Below are 17456 nucleotides of genomic sequence, written 5' to 3' on the forward strand. Positions count from 1 at the left end.
TAAATTGTGAAAAACCAGTGAATGCCAAAATTGTTTCAAACTCATGTCACATTGATCAGGAAATAAGATGTATGGTGAAACAACCTAAATCACTACTAATCCAGTAATCTTACAAAGCCAGCAACATTCAATGACATCTAATCTTGATGCATGCTCAAAGAGAAATGAACCCTGCACAGCTCTCCTGGCGCTCTACAAAAGCCTTTGGAAGCTCGTGTTTGAGAGACTCTGCATACTCCAGCCTTCACTGCCAGCCTGCCAAACCTGATTGCCTCTCCCCACCCCCCAAAAACCCTTAATTGTTCACAGTCTAGTTTTACATAATTTTTTACAATGCTACAGCATGTCCTTCAAGGTTGTACTTGGATTTGATGTCAACACTGAGAAGAAAATAAGCCTTCTTAAAATGAACTAGCTATCTGAGCTAATTCAATATATTATGTTTACATAATTTCAAAGTTTACTGAATTTCAGTGCACTGGGATTTGTGGCTCCTCTTCTGGCCAGGATGGTTTAGGCCTAGCATGACATATTCCCACTAATGTACAGATTATTGTATTAAAATCCCACACCACTCTGCAAGATAACTCATCACAAAACTACTGGGAATCATGCAGGCAGGAGGTGAGCATCCCCTAACGTGACAGATTTTCTTTGCAAGCACTGACATCGGAGCCACGCTGCACTGAAGAGTTCAAGATGCCCTGAACAATTCTCTCTGCCTAAGAACTACCACAGAAATAAAATAACCCTAATTTCAGAAAAATTTGATTTCTCTTCAGCTTCATTGCACAAGACATATTTCCTTATCCAGTGGCCAGAGCTGAAATCTAGAAATGCTGGAAAGAAAGTTTAGAAATCCCCCTAGGACAGCAATGCTCCAAGTCAGAAGGGCCAGCACAGTGTAGCATTGTGCACTGTGGACCCATTTCAGCCACTACCTTAATGCATCCATGATGAGAATATAAATACTGTTTCAGAAAGAAACAATAAGGTGGGCAGCTGTGCCTGGTTCTCTGTTCTTCAAAATACAGAAAGAACAGGGAAACAAGATCCTCGAGTTAATAATGTTGGTGTGTTTACTCAGCGCAGGCAGTGAGGCATTTTCCCAAAGGAAGTTTAATCTGATATATTTTCTGTTTGGAACAATCCTAATTATTTTTCAGTAACTCTGGTTGACTGGATATAAATATGTTTTTCAGCTCAGTTTGACATAAAGAGAAATAGAAGGGTTGGAAGAGAAGCTTTCAAGACAAGCCCAGTAAAAAACAGACTGTAAAGAAAAGGAGTTTATTGTCTGTATTGTTCAGCTTTTGGCAGATTTATCATAAGCCCACTGCAAACTTTATACCTACAATCAACAACCAAAATGGATTAAGGAAAATTGCAAGCCCCTATTAAATGGAATGAAGGAAAACTATGCTGTATTTTTTCACTCCTATAAAACCTTTTTTTTTTTTTGCCTCTGCATTTTTTAAAGGAGAAATTATACTTATCAATTAGCATGTCTAAAATTCTCTCTAAATAGGACAAATCATTTCACACCAATGATTCTTAAGCAATTTAAGAAAACATTCTTTTGGAAGGGAAATATTTATCATTTTTTCTTTTACCTTTTAACTACTTTTCTCTTTATTACCTTATCAGGCTCTCTGGCACCAGTGTTTTCAAAGAGAAACAACTCTGGGTTTTGTAAAATGTTTCACACCACAAAGTCCATTGCTAATTTTGTCAGTAGGAACAGCAGCAACACAACATCTCTAGTCCCCAGCCAAAGACAGGCCAGTTGTGGAACTCACAGTGCCCCTACATGATGAAAAGATGTTTTTCCCCCTTTAGATTCTCAGTCATTGTCACGTGTAACTTCCTGAGTACGCTCCTGTACTTTGATTGCGTGCTGATGGAGGAGCAAAGGCATTCCTCAGAAAGAAACCAGCAATGCCCAAGGACTCAGAACACATCCCACCCACACTGCCCATGTGCCAGCAGCTGTGCAGAGAGAAAGGTGACAGGAATGGTTTGGAAGTGTGCATCTCCTTTTATCAGTCAGACACAGAGCCACGGAGATGCCAGCGTTGTGGCCACTTGAAGGATGCACATTTAGCCAAGAGACAGCAAGGGATTACAGTGCCTCCAGGAAAGTAGCTGGGAGCAAGATGTCAAATCCATTCAAAACACCAGAGGGCCAATGACTAGACAGATCTCTGCAGAAAAGGATCCTGCCATCATTACGGATCAATAAATGAACTCGAATCACTGGATGCAGTCTGTAGCAAAAACTGCCAAACCCAGGATGTCATACTGAGGTACAAACCCAAGAATGCAGCTGAGAAGACACCTTAGAATAATCCTCTCCTTGTGGTGTCCACTCAGAAAGTCTCTAGATGGAATACTGACTGTGGGTTTGACAGCACATCTCAAGAGGGTCTGGAGCAAACAAACGGAGTGAGCAAGAATTTAACAACTGTGAAAAGACATGAAGAAAGACTGGCCTAAAGAACAGAAGACAGAGAGGGGCTGTTGCAGAAAGGTACACAGAAGGCTGCTTTCCTCTGGAAATTTATTGTCTCTGTGTTGCCTAGATGTGACAAGAAGAAATAGGCTTAAACTGCTAAAAAGAAGGCAGAACTTAGAAAAATGCTAAAAATAATTAAACACTAACTAAACAAGCAGAGGCAGTCAAGAAATCCTCAAGAAGCCTTTTTCAAGGCTTTAAGAAATGGATATGCAAGCCTATCTTCTTGACCCAGGAATGACAACATCTTGAGTTTCTTCTGGCCCTGAGATAGCAAAGTCCAGCCTATTTCTCACATCTGCCAGGACTGTTCCCAGGAGATGTGGAGAAGCAAGGAGCAGACTTGAACAGGCTGTAAAAATCACATCTAAATCAACAATAATATTCTGCTCACCTCTGTGGGGCTCTTAGGAGAGAAGGAAGTATCAAGAAGGCAAGGCACCAAGAGAACTGTTCTGGAGGAGAAATCCAAGCCTTCAAGTGATAAACTTGTCACCACTTAACTAAATAACAGAAGCCAGTTTAAATCCATCATCGTCATAATGAAGTGCCAAATTGTGTTTGGTATCTTCTAAGAAAATAATTCTGTGGAAAATTTTACAGTGCCAGGGAGAAGGTAGGAGTGTTCTTCGCCACATCCACACATTAGAAAGAATATAAATAATATAAGACAAGAGTGAAGAGCACAAAGAATGTTTTTATTAACTGCTGTTCAAAGCTGCACATCTCTGCTCTGATGGCATGCTGCAACCTACAGGGAAGGCAAAATGCATAATGATTCTTTTGCAGAAGGACAACACATAGGAAAGAAACACAGGAAGCTCCACAGATGTGACTGTTACTGTAGCACTCATGATTTCCACTCAGTCAAGGATATTTCTACCATTTTTAAAGACAAATTATGTTCAAATAATTTAAACCATTTGTTTACTTACTTGCTTGTACCAAATTTTCAAAAGAGCTGGTTTAAGCCATCTTTTCTAATGGCATTTTTAACTCAGGTTTGAGTGACCTTCTGTGACCTTGAACAAGCTGACCAGCAGCCAATAATCAATACACCATACAAAACACTATAAACTCCAGAAGATAACAATCATCTCTCCCAACATGGACATCTCTATTGCTACTAAACCATAACATATTTCTATATATACTCAACTCAAACAGAAAACATCAAGATTGAATAGGAAAAGAAAATCCAAATATTTTCTCATGCAGTAAAGAAAATAACAGTCCCCTGAACATGAGCTAAAATAAAATGACATAAATCTTAATCAAGAAGGCTGCTGCTAAACAGTCAGGGGACAGAGGGTCAGGTTCAAACAATTTCAACAGCAAAAGCAGGAATCATCTATTTTGTTGTGCAGCTTCCATTCACTCAGCAAGGGCATCATTAAATGTAAAAGGAATATCGATGTTACCCTGAATGCAGGAGGAAAAATCTGAATAAGACATTTAAACTATGCCCCTTTTTTCAAAGAATGATCTGTTGAGTCATTTAAACTGGAAGAAAAATATCCCCAGCAGCAGCAGATAAATGCAGTAAGCCACATCAATGCTCTGGATCCTTCTGCAACAACTGTGAAGCACTAAAACATTCCTATGATGCATGCCATGACAGCCCACAGCTCCAAAAAGATGTGTGTGACTGGCTGATTTGATCATTCTTGTCTTTAGCTGTATACATACATGTACAGGAAGTATAGGAAAGAAGACAGAGATGTGCAGAGTTTCTATATTTAATCATATTAGGAAATACAAATTCATCAGTTGCTCAATACTCTTCGTTCCTGGTTTTGACTGGGATATAATTCGTTTTCTTCACAGTGGCTGGTATGAGGCTGAGTTTTGGATTTGGGATGAAAACACATTTGATAACACAGAGAATTTTTTTTCTGCTGAGCAGGGTTTACACAGAGCCAAGGCCTTTTCTGCTTTTCATTCTGCCAAGCTGGTGAGGGGCTAGGGTGCACGGGAACCTGGGAGGAAACACAGCTGGGTAAATGATCCCAGCTGACCAAAGGGATATTCCAGACCATGGGACATCATGCTCAGTACATAGAGTGGGCAGAAGAAGGAGGTAGGGGGAAACATTTGGGGTGATGGTGTTTGTCTTCCCAAGTAGCTGTTACACCTGATGGAGCCCTGCTCTCCTGAGGATGGCTGAACATCTGCCTGCCCATGGGAAGTGATGAATTAATTCCTTATTTTGCTTTGCTTGTGTGTGCAGCTTCTGCCTTCCCTATTAAGCTGTCTTTATCTGAACCCATGAGCTTTCTGCTTTTTATTATTCTGGTTACCTCCCCAATCCCACTGGTGGGGCAGTGACTGAGTGGCTGCGTGGGTCTAGGCTGCTGGCTGGGGTTAAACCAGGACAGTTCCTCATCTTGAAATTTGAAAAAAGATACCAGACACAAAGTCAGAGAGCAGAGACAGCAAGACCCCCTTCTACAGGCACAAGGAATACTGGCCTGAATTGGAACAGGTATGTAAACCTGTACAAGCGCATAGCTTTTTCATCTACATGTAGGCTTATTGATAAACTTTATCTAGGTTGAGATATGAAAGAGGCTTTCATTTATTTTGGCTTGAAAACTTCTTATATTCAACACCATGTCTAAATAAAAAGAACCAGCTTAAAAGAGTGATATGTAAAAAGGATATGTAAAAGGAAGTAAAAATCTAGGAGAACAGCAAAAATCACAGACACACACACACACATCACACACTTCCAAGGAGTGATGGAAGGGAGCATGAAACTTTGCAAAAATTTCAAGCAAACCCAGAGGGATAATTAGCACGTTCATCAGTCCATAAAGACAGCTACCTACAGTTTGTGCTCATCAAACAAGTCAGAGCTTGCCATCATGTCTTCCAAAAAGATGGTTTTAACTTTTGCATTTCACAGTGATCAGTGAATGCACCGACTGGTTCATACTGTATTCCTCTGATGAAGATGAACACCAGTCTGATTTGCAAATCATAACCTAGACCATTAGTAAATCAAAACTGAGGAAAGTCAAGCGAAACAGATAAACCTCTTCTAGTTTTGTTTAGCTGTAACTACTTTACTGAAATATTTACTATCCTGCCTGCAGAATAATTAGGAAGATTTCTTCTCTGTTCAGTAGTCAATGGACTGTTAAAATGAGAATGATGTGGCTTCGTCTGAGTGCTCCACCACCTCACTACTGCAGCAGACAGAGACTGCTCATGGACTCTAGGAGAGATGAGATTTCCTGTCAGTCACTAAAATGCCTTGGAAAAAGCACCAGCAAATTTCTCTGATATGATGAATACAAGGGAGTTTTGGGCAAGCAGTATTCCATCCCCCTTCTTTCTTTCCCTTCAGCTGCAAAACCACAGGCATTCTGTGGGGCAAAATTCACTATGGAGATACTACAGGAAAATAATATTTTTATTTAGAAATTTATTTAGAAATACCTGCAGGTAGCCAGTTTAGAGGAATGCTGGATACAATATATTTTGACATTCCACAGGCCCTCTGCACCAGTTAAACTGAGCACCCTTCCTGGCCTTCAACTATTCTCAGCCACCCCCAGTGCAGCCAGGCTTCCACTCCCTTGCTATGGGTTTCAGCTGGAGAACTTTCCTCCTTTTGTCATTGTCTATTCAAAATTGCTCTTTAGCTTCATTTGCCCACAGAATACTGCTGTGTCCTCTTTGTTTCTATCATAAAGAGGATTATAAACACACAATTAAAGCATCAGCAATATTATAAGAATTTGAAAATATAGGCTCCATTAAGTCTTATATGTACAAACATTTTCATTAACACAAACAGTTTTCAGCACTATTCTGCTCATTTTCACTTAATTGCTGGCTAATGGGGTCTCTTGGTGTGCCACTGTGTGTGTTCCGAGGTTTCTTTCTAAGGGAAAGATAATATAATATTCTGAATTATCTCAGATAAGCTCTGAGGACTGACAGTAAAAGACACCTCATGGCAGTGTCTGACTTTTTGCAGTAGAGTGATTTGAACAAGTGCCATGAAAATTCCCATTTACTCCCATTATTTACCACCAATTTTATGGCCAATTTCAATGCCCTATTACAGCTCTCTAGTACAGAAATAGTTCTTAGAAAGATGAGGGCAGAGGCAAAGAGGAAATATTCAGCTTGTAAAGGTCAATAAGTGAGCAGAATAAGAGAATTCATGGAAGACTTATTGCAAGGATTAAATACTTATTATCCACTCAGATAAACTATTCAACATCTTAGGAAGGCTGAATTTTAACAACCTTGCTCAAGCTTGCTTAATCACAAACTTTTCCTAATGTACAAATATAAAGTATTGCTGTATCTGAAAGAAGGACTGGTACAAGTACCAGTGTTTTTAATATTGCTGTTTTTTAAATGATTCTCCTCTAATTGCATTGTTCTCAGCTTGAATCCCATGCTTCAGAAGAAACTTTGGGGAGAACTGAGCAAATTTGCAACAATTCAGATTTGGAGAAGTTCAATAATCCTGTATATTTGCAGCTAGTAATGCACAAGATGACAACAGCTTTAGAGACCTGCTAGTGATCATTTCAACAGTTATGCTCCATGAAATGCCACTATCTGTACACTTGTTTTGATAAATCTAGGTAATGGATCCCCAGAGGGTCAGAACAGTTTCTGACCCTCTGGATGGTTAAAGACTCTCAGCAGTACACTCTAATATGCCATCATTATTTTAATCTCTTACAATGACCTAAGCAAAAAGAAAAAGGTTGTTTTTTTTTTCCCAAAGAACAGTCTCCCTTTTGTAATCATATTTATTTTTAGTCAAGAAACATTAATTTTTATGCTGTAAAGGCAGAAACAATAATCTCTCACTTCTGACACAACCTATTTGGAATTCAGAATGACAAGGAAGGCAATTAACTGACATTTTTCTACACAATAATATAAGTTAGGGCTCCAAGGCTTTGTCTACACTAGGGAAATTTAGACAAGTTGCTCAGTGTTGCTGACACTGGCTTGGCCAAGGCACTGTAGGGAATGTGGAAGGTCTAATGCAGACAAATTCACCAGCCTCAAAAATTGCTATCAGCAATTAAGGACTTCTTGGAACAAAATGGGAATACCATTCACAGGTATGAATATTCCTACACAAATAACCCAAGAACTCATGAGTAAGATTCATTCCCTCTTCAAAAATTTTTTTTGAATGTGCCTATTGTTTAACTAAAAATAGTCCAAAGTAATGTCACCATCCTTCCTTAATTCTTTTACTTTGTTAAAGCCTTAATTTCTTAAAAATATATTTTAACTTTGAATAATCTACTCCTGAAATACTTCTTAAAATTAAGAATCATTTGACATGTTCATTTTGAATAAAACAAAGAAGTTGAAAGCTTGAGTTATTTTCTGAGAATGTAATTTTTTCATAAGCATTTCTGTAGAATAAACCCTAAAAGACACCTTATAATATGACTTCCTCACAACATGGATGGGATTCTTTGGTGCCTATCACTCTACCACTCAATATTTAAAAGCTGCTCCTCCACCTGAACAGCGCTTTTAAAGGGAACTTTTTCTATTTAAAAGCTAAATCATTAAAACACTGCTGGAAGGAATATGGTTACAAATGAGGATATTGGCAGAAATCCAATGTTATTGGGAAGGTAGGATATTCACACTAGTCCGCTGCCAGTGGTGATTAATTAAAAGATGTTGGATACCTGAAGCCTGAATGGCTCATTCAATATGATTCCCATTGCTTTTGCTGACAAGATATTTGTGCAACCAAAAGAAGAAAAGGCAAATTATGATAGCAAAGCTCAAAGACACAAAGATATAAACATTAATGTTTTATTTACAGTCCCGGCTTTTAGTCTGGTGGTGTACAGATCAGGAGAGGTGATTTCTGTCTCCGCAGTATAGTTTATCAAGAAATCTGCATAAATTAGGTGGTAGAACTGCAGGGATCTGAGACTGAAACCCCTGTGACCATGGAACAACAGAGAGGTAATGGAAGAGCAAATGGATGTGGAGAATGTGAAAGATGACCATGGAAAAGATGGAGGAATGATGAAAATGCTAAATGGTGAAAGAAAAAAAAATGACCTATCCTTGTTTATGTGTTGTTACAGATTTGGTTTCCAGTAGATGTTTCATTTTCCTTGCAAACAGTGTAGAATTTGCCAATTATGAAAGACATCTTCCCACAAGCATGAAGGATTTCAAATTATTTGCAATTTTTAGATTTGTTTGAATTAGTTTGAATACTAAATTACACATGGGAACACCCTCAGCAAAGTCCACTTCCTGCGATATGCACACGGAGAGACAAATCTTTTCTGTCAGCCCCATATCCTGCTGACACCTCTCCAGATACTGGATAAGCATAATTTGGTTGTGTACTAAATAACTATTGTATTTGCAATTAATTATTATTAATTAATAAACAACACCAAATTAGATTTTGATATCTTTCTATGTAACCAGCAAACTCAGTATTAATAAAACACTACCTTTAGTGAAGCAAGCCTGTAAAATCATCAGATGACACTGAAATCAAACTAGAAACGAGACAAACAGCCCCAAAACATCCACCTTACAGACTGCATGCTAAGAAAAAGGCAATAGGTGCCATAGGAGCAGAGTCCTGAATTTCCTCTCTAAAATAATCTGTGATGCTCTGTAAAACCACTGTGTAGTTCTACTTCATAGTATAAACTGATAATATGAACCACATATTTGTGTATGTTGACATCTTCTAGGTATCAGGACATCCCATCTGCCCCACCTCCCCAGCTATATGCAAAAATAATGCAGTGTCATAGAGGATTTTTGGCTCTTGGGTCAGAGAATCTGTGTTTCTGGCAATCAGGCTGTGAACACATACAACTGAGCTACACAAAGTAGCTCAAAATCCAAGTAACAAGAACCAAAGGTCATATTTGTGGGAATTCGTACTGCCTTCTATACCAATACCTAAACAAAGTCTCGGTATTTTCAGCTGTTTAACTAACTTAAGACTAAATTCCAAACAACTCAAAATAGGACCCTGCAGTCTATGAAGTGAGCAACTGAAAATGGTTCATTAGTTAGAACCAAACCCAGACTATGTGAAAAAGGCATATTTTGCTTGTTTTGTTATATCCTGCTATGTCAATTATGTGTTTATTTAAGTCATAAGACCTTAGCTTCTTTCTGCAAATCCTTGGAGGTGACCTGAAAAGGTCACCTACGTGTGGTCTTTGATATGTATGGTCTTTAAACATCAAGTAAAGAGAATAACTTCAGTTGTACATAACATGGTCTTGAGTTCAAAGAAATAAGAACACTGGTAAGGAGTTCACAGCTGTACATTCACTTCCCTTGTGTAGGTAATCTTGTTTCTAGAACAAGAATACAATTGCTACACTGCTTTGACTGTTTTACCTTGATTCAAATTTTCTCTCATGGAGGCAAAATAGAAAATGCTTAAATTTGAGTTAGCATAATATATTTTGGATTCAACTTTTACAGATGAACTTGTATTCCCACAGAGATGAGTTCATATTGTAGTCATGGTTTTCTAAGCATTCAGTGCTTATTAATCAGCTTTTCTAAAGATAAGTCCTTCCTCAAAGTAGTCTCAATACGAAATAGGTAAAATAGATACACTATTACATCAAGAAACTAAAGAAACTCCTCTAAGGCTGTGCTGTAAGAAAATTAATTGTTTACCTTAATTTTTCTCCTTAAAAAGTTTATATTTTTAACTATGCCATGACTAGTTTGATGTCTGTTAAGTGATATTAATTCAGTAAAAACCTTGCTGTCCTCTCCTTTAAAGAATACCAGCCACAGAGGCCTAACTGTCCTTTGGTTTGCATGAGGATTTCAGAGAGGAAGGTCTTGATAAAACCTGTCAGCACATGTGCACTGACGTCCCAGAGGGCTAGCACACACTTCTTTTCCCCAAGCCTTGTCTTTGACAGGGAGAAAGGATGACACAAGGGTTCACCCACTCTGGTGTTTTGCTTCTCCTTCTTAGCATCCTGTGTATATGTCTTGGGACCATTCCAGACTGACAGGACTTGAAGACTTCCAGACTGAGCTACTCTCCCTGCCCTGCAACTAGTAGAGGGCACTTGAGAGAAAAATGCAGAGCTCTTTTAGTGAAGGCTCTGGGTGGACTCAGGTAAACTGTACTCAATTCCTGTGTTTGCAATGGATTTTCTTCATTAACCCAGGCAAGTACCTGTGCCTTGCCACAGAACCTCCTGCCTCCCACAGAAGTGTTCTGAGACAGCATGTAAATGTCTGAGAGGTGCTAGAACTCTGCTTTCGTGGGCACACAGCGCGGGAAGCAGGACAGAGCTCGGGATGATGCCTGGGAGTAGGGCTGAACATCGCACTGATGAGCTGCAGTTTCTATCTTCCTGCACCCTGTGCAATCTCTTCACGTGTTCAGTACTTTTACTGCTGGTATTGCATGTCTATTTGCACAAATTTGTCCCTGACATTATAGGAGATAAAGCTTTTGCAGTTTTTTTCATTGAGCAGACACATCTACATGTTTTCTGTTACTATTATGCCATGCAGGGTGATGAACTGACATACTAAAGCAAGTAGAAATGGAGAAATAAATACAGAAGAAGACAACAAGGGGACAAAATGACTCAGCCAAACCTGCAGCCCTACAGATTTCTAAACATTCTATAGCCTTCAAAGTCCCTGTGAGAGAACAGAGCTCTCTGGCTATCATTCCAGTATTTTAACTTGAATCTAGTACTTGGCAGGAAGCATTCAAAAAACTGAAGCTATGTGTATCATGTTGAAACATATCACACAGATGTTATTATGCAGATGCAGGAAGAAAAATACACCATGATGAGGAAACTCAAAACTTAAGGTAGTACACAGAAAAGCACACTAAACAATGATGGGTAAGTACTTGTCTAATGAAGGTGCTTCTAGTGGTAGAATGAGGCTGCCATTCCTAATCAGCAAATATTTTCCAGCTTTAATTAATCAGCCTTAAGGGAAATGATTATATAAAATAATGGCATAGAAAAGTTAAAGCAAATAACACCCACTGCCTGCACAAAAGATGTTTTGGTGATCATATGCTGCTGACAATTCATCAGATCTAACAAGGTAGAGCAAAAGAACTGACCTCCCGAGGACAGATGATTCTCTTGGGACGTGGTGCCTCTTGTTGCAATTGATACACTGTCAAACACAAAAATGTACAGATCATTAGAAGATGGCAACATACACAAACTTTTATTCAGATGAGTCTTTCTAGCCAGGGGCTGCAGAGAAAAATGCAAATGTAAAAACATGACAGCAAAATGAGGTATTTCAGTGTGTCTAAGCCATTTATATGAAAATCAGCTGTTGACTGGCAAACTAACTGAAGTGGTCAGTGCTTTAACTGTCAAGAATATTATCCTTCTGTACTGGTTTTTACATTTCTATACCAGGGAAGGCTAGCCAGAAATTCCTACTAGGTCTGTCTCAGGATAAAATCCCACTTTTGCATACAGCATGCTGTAACAACCCAAGAACAGATTGTTTATCAGTAACACCAGCAGTTTTTTGGATAGGCCAAGAAAAAGTCCAATACTTTTGAATGGGCTCATCACAATCTCATAATTTATTTCAAAATATACTGGCAATTACTGAAGAGCAAGCAAACGTTCCTTTCAGAGTAATTATGCCCTATTCAAATGGCCCTGGATCAATTTTGCAAATCTTCTGAGGGCTGCAGGAGAGAGACCTGAGGCTAGGGGTACTTGCTGCCTGGCCCCCAGACTCTTCACTGCATGTATTTAATGAGATCCTCTCCCTCCCTTCCACTCCAGAGTCGTGAGAAGAAGCTGACATGCAATGACAGTAATCAATTCCAGCACAGACAGACTGTCTCTCCGTAACTCCAGTAAAAATCCCAGAGGTTTGGATTGCCTCCCTCGAGAAAGGCCTTCTGTATGCTGACCTTCTTGTATTTGGAAAGATCATGTCGTGCCCATGAATTTTTTTAAAAGACTGAGTTTCCAGGACACATTTATTCACGGTGCTAGTGAAGCTCAGCATTATGCTCTGAAAGGTGGTAGATTATGGGAGGAATAGAAATGTCTCTAAGTTGGATAAACACAGAAACTGTGTTGTAGAAAGTGAATTGAAAAGGTGTGAATTGAGGCAGCACCTTTTTCTACCTTCTCTTTAGCTTCTCTTTAACTTCTCTTTTAGAAGCAAGAAAATCTGGAAAGTTGAGAGATCCTCAGTTTGCACTCAAGTTTGTCACACAAACTCAATAGGATGTGAAAGCTTTGGGGACTCCTGCTTCCTGCTCAAAGTGGAAAAACCCATAACCTCTTCCTAAACTGATCCAGCCCTCATCCCTGGTTCCTGGGAGAGGCACAGAAAAACAGTTCATCATTTCTTATATTCCCTACCAATTTTAATGTTGGGTGTGATCCAGCTCTAAATTTCTACTAAGGTTTTGGATTTACTCTGCATCATTCAGCACTGTCAGATCTCCTGCTACTTTTGCACAAGATTTATGATAACTTGATCATATTTTGATAACTCCATGATAAATATGGTCTTTGTTTCTTCTTGTAATTATGTGACTAAGATTCAAAGACTTCTACTCTTTTGTGATCAAACGACTTGTGTGTCTGAATAAAGTCAAACAATACATGAAGATTTTGTTCAAAAACCACAGATTGTTTATTAAACCTCTGATTTTTCTGGAGCCCAATATCATGATTTTAGAATTAACTTCTGAATGTCTGAAATGAGCATAACCACTGATTGAGCAACTTAATGATGATTAATACTAAACATATCCAAGAGGAAAATAACAATTTTTTCCTTCCCCCCATTTCCATCAGAGAGAAGGAAATCTAAGGATTCAAAATATGACAAGAATATGACTGCTTCTCATTTAAAGTAAATTATCTATTTCCTCAATTAATTAATTTGAATTTTAACTGAAAAATCATACGTCATAAAAATTCCATTTTTCAGTGATCAAATCTTTTAAACATAGACTGACACAGCAAATTAAGCTAGTGGAGTTTCTAAGACAGCTTTGATAAGAGTGATGCAAAACAAGTAAGCCTGAAGAACACACAGGAAGCCTATCTTGTGATGTGCTACATTTTTGAGAAATGAAAAAAGCAATGAGCCCTCTAACATGACCAAGAGGATCGCTGAGGCTGACAACACCAAATAAGCAATGGTGGGGAGAAGAGTCAGCATTTCACAAAACAAAGGAAGGAATGATTAACAGGAAAGGGCAGATACAGACATGAAAGACCTGAAAGCAAACACAAAAACCTGGATGTTTATAGGATGTAGTGGGATAAACCAGTGCAAGGATTCATGGTGAGTGCAAGGAAGACAAATCATCTTAACAACTGTATTTTGAATAGGGTGGAAAAGGTTCTGTCATTCTCAGAGAGAGGTGGGTAATTAATCTGTGCAATGATGTGAACTGAGAGACATATCTGATTTAGAAATACATCAGAAGAAAACATAGATTATAACTATATAAATAAATAATCACAAATTATATGCTAAATGTACTGGATGAGAAAATGGCCCAAGCATGATCAACACTGAAAATGCTGGAAATGGGAAATGGTTTTCTCTGAAGGACAAAAAATTCAGACTTGGCTATATTAGCTTTAAATTGATAGTCATTAAACTGACAGAAAGACAAACCAGTGGAACAATTGGAGGGAGATACAGAACCATTAGATGGAGGGAGAGAAGAGAGATTGGGAGCAGAGAAAGGACTGAAGGCCACCAGTGGCACAGGGGTAAGGGACATCAAGCAGGTCAGTGGGAGACAATCAGAGAAGGGCCGGACAGACAGACACACAGCTGCCAAGGATTCCCAGTAAGGACACCCAGTAAGGCAAGGGTGGGAAAGGTAAAACAACAGTGAAAGTTCAGTTAAGTGGAAAACAAGGAAGGCAGTGTCTCCCAGACTAAGGCATTAAGGAGCAAAGCCAGTGTGACCCTACAAAAAGCTGCGTTTTCCTTTAGAAAGGTCTCTGCTGTTTCTGCTTCAAATGATTGCTGTGAGAAAGCCTGCTAATGGGCTATGAATACAGTGCAATATTATGGCTAAGGTGACTTGAGAAAAATGTGCCCTACAGCTAAGTTCCAATGAGCACAGACACCTCATTAAGTGACCTCATTTTCAGAAGTGCTGAACATCCTGCAGCTCTGCCTGATCTCATTATACACTTTTTCCAAAGTGCTGGGCACTCGCACCGAGGCTGACATTGCTGAGACCCCAGCACAGTGCAGGGGATGGTCAGAGATTCAGAAGGCACATATCCCTCACCTACTTGCTCAAATGGCAAACAATCCTTGCCTTTCTGCTTCATTTTCCCATCTCTGAAAATCTTAAATCAGAATTCAATGTATGAGACCATGGTTAAGTGAAATAATAGAAAACCACAGTTATTTAATGCAGTGGCAAGCAGTGATTGACATCTGACCCAGTCAATTCCAGCATTTAGAACTGACAGGCAGGTTACAGACAAACCCACTGTGATCATAGAAAAGATGACACTCCAACATAATGATGCATTATTATTTTAGCCCTGAGAAAATTAACCTTATAAAAAGTCAATTGCATGCAAAAAGAAAATGCATTATTACTGCTCTCAGAGAACTGCATCAGACTGGGAGTGGTTTTTTGTTCAGCATCAGATGCAAATGAAATGCACAGTAATAATGCACATTAAATATTAGGCAAAAATTCAGCACTGCAACAAAAAAATGCAGTGGCTTCTATTTGACCCTTAAACACTTTTATCAGATTCATACTTCAGATAGCTTTCCAGCATTCATAGCATCATAGCCACACTGGAACTTACAGCGTTAACAAAACTCAAATTTATTATTGTATTACTTGAGGAACATTTCTTTGAGATGTAAAGTAGCTGGTTAGAATATATCTTTCTCTCTTTTGTTCCTGTTAGAGCACGAGTCTTGTCTCAGGGGACGAAATAGGGAAATTCTACAGTATGTTTTAGGAAGAACTGTCTAATTCCAAAATCCAATCTGCCTAAGAAACAAAGGGGTCACATTCAAAAATCAGCACTTACTCCTTTTCTGCCAGGGAAGAAGGGCTATCACCCATTTCTTCATTTTTTTTTTTTCATTCTGCATTGTGTCAGGACCTCAAGCTTTCTCCTTTAACTCACCTATGATGAGTGTTCAGTGATGCTCCAGCGGAGAGGAAAAAATCCTATCATGGCTTTTATAAAGCAGCAAGGAAACATTCCTCCTTCTGTCTCAGAATGTTTTGCAGAGTTCCTCAGTTTTACCTCCTCAGCCTCATCTCAGTCAGGCATTTTTTATCCATGTGCTGAGGCTGTACAATATGAACTGTCCTATTTCTGCAGGATTACTCACATGCTTAATTAGGAACCTAAGTACTTGGCTGAAACAAAGACTTAATTTCTGACAAAAATGAGTCCCGGACACTGCGCCTATTATTTGATGAAGGACAGAAGGCAGGGAAACTTCGTGAGGAGCTGAAGCATGGCATCAGCTGATGCTCTGTGCCTCGCCACTTTGCTTCCCACCAACACACTGGTCTTGAATAATGCAAACAAACATTGAAGTGGCATTGACACATGACTGACTCAGCACATGCCAATCTCAACAGGGGTAAAAGGAGGAAAAAAGTGGTTTTACATCTCTTCAAAATTCAAGCACATACGTGCTGAGGCTGGCAACCAGCAATAACTATGCTCTTTCAGTCAAAAAAATTGCCTACTCCTCCTGAGAAGCAGGCAAGGTAAGCAGTTTGTCCTCTAAGAGGACAGTGCAGGACTGGAGCAGGTTACCCACAGAGGTGGCAGAGGCTCTACCCTTGCAGCTTTTCAGGACTCAGTTATGTAAAGCCACGGCTGCCCTGCTCTAGAGCCAGCAGTCATGCTTCGAGTGGGAAGCCAGATCAGCTCGCCCCAGAAGCCCTGCCAACCCACATTCTGTGATTCTTATCTTCCTTAATTTACTACCTCAGTGATGGTAAAATGGCAAAATACCATTTTCTATAATACTTCCAATGTATGGCAGACTACAAAAAGAAATCTGTTATTGGAACAATGCAAGAAATCTGTAATTTGTTGATCTGCTTCTCAGGTAAAAATGCAATCAAACCCACTGCCTAGAGACTGCTGGCTGCTAGAAACTTTCCAAACTTTTTTCCCAGGTTCCTTCCAGTAAATAGAAAATTATTCTTGCCATTTCTTTTATTGTCTGTGTCCCAGGGCTATCAGAAAAAGTCTGAAAAACTTTGTGAACTGTGAAATCTGTGTTGAAATTCCAACAATTCCTCTTAAGCAAGTGAGGATCTTCTGAAATAGAAGTGTTCATGTTTTCTAAATGTAGCTGAATCAGATTTTTACATTATATCAAAACATTAATGCTTGAGATCTGAAAACTCTTGCACTTTGATTGATATTTGTCCATGGACACGTGCAACACTGTTTATTTGAATACTTTGTTGGAATAAACAGGAAAATCTGCCTTTGTTTAGAAGCTAGAAGAATTGAAGCCTTGATCTTGAAGTAAAAGGCAACACAGTCACCTAAATTTATCCAAGACTTAAAATAAGAAATCAAAATTGTATGCAAAGTATTTTACTAGTATGGTAGCAAACTTTAAAAATTACTATAGAAAATACATTGAAAATAATTGTTAAATAGGCAGTTAACCAAAAGTGTTAAGCATGAAATACATATATAAGTTAAAACTGTCATGAGATAGGACAGCAGGTTGAATTATAGACAAACACTGTTGCTGGACATAATGTCTATAATTAATTTACCAGATCAGAATTCTTCTTGCTGAGTAAAGAAGCATACATCACCTATCATTGCAAAGAAAAATGTGTATCTGTGGCTAAACAGTCTCAGGAGTAAATCTTTCTAAGCTTAAACTATTTTCTGCCTTTTGGAGC

At 38.9% G+C, this 17456-nt stretch overlaps 1 protein-coding gene across 1 annotated transcript in view; it reads right to left on the minus strand.

Annotated features, from left to right (window-relative positions):
- The window catches only part of CHN2 (chimerin 2), a 158175-nt gene that overhangs the window by 73666 nt on the left and 67053 nt on the right, over nt 1–17456 (minus strand). The window contains exon 3 of the mRNA XM_084204400.1: nt 11634–11689. Within this exon, the coding sequence (XP_084060526.1) occupies nt 11634–11689 (56 nt within the window). The remainder of the gene's footprint in view (nt 1–11633; nt 11690–17456) is intronic.

The sequence above is a fragment of the Fringilla coelebs genome, assembly GCF_963513975.1.
Source record: "Fringilla coelebs genome assembly, chromosome: 1".
Lineage (NCBI taxonomy): Eukaryota > Metazoa > Chordata > Aves > Passeriformes > Fringillidae > Fringilla > Fringilla coelebs.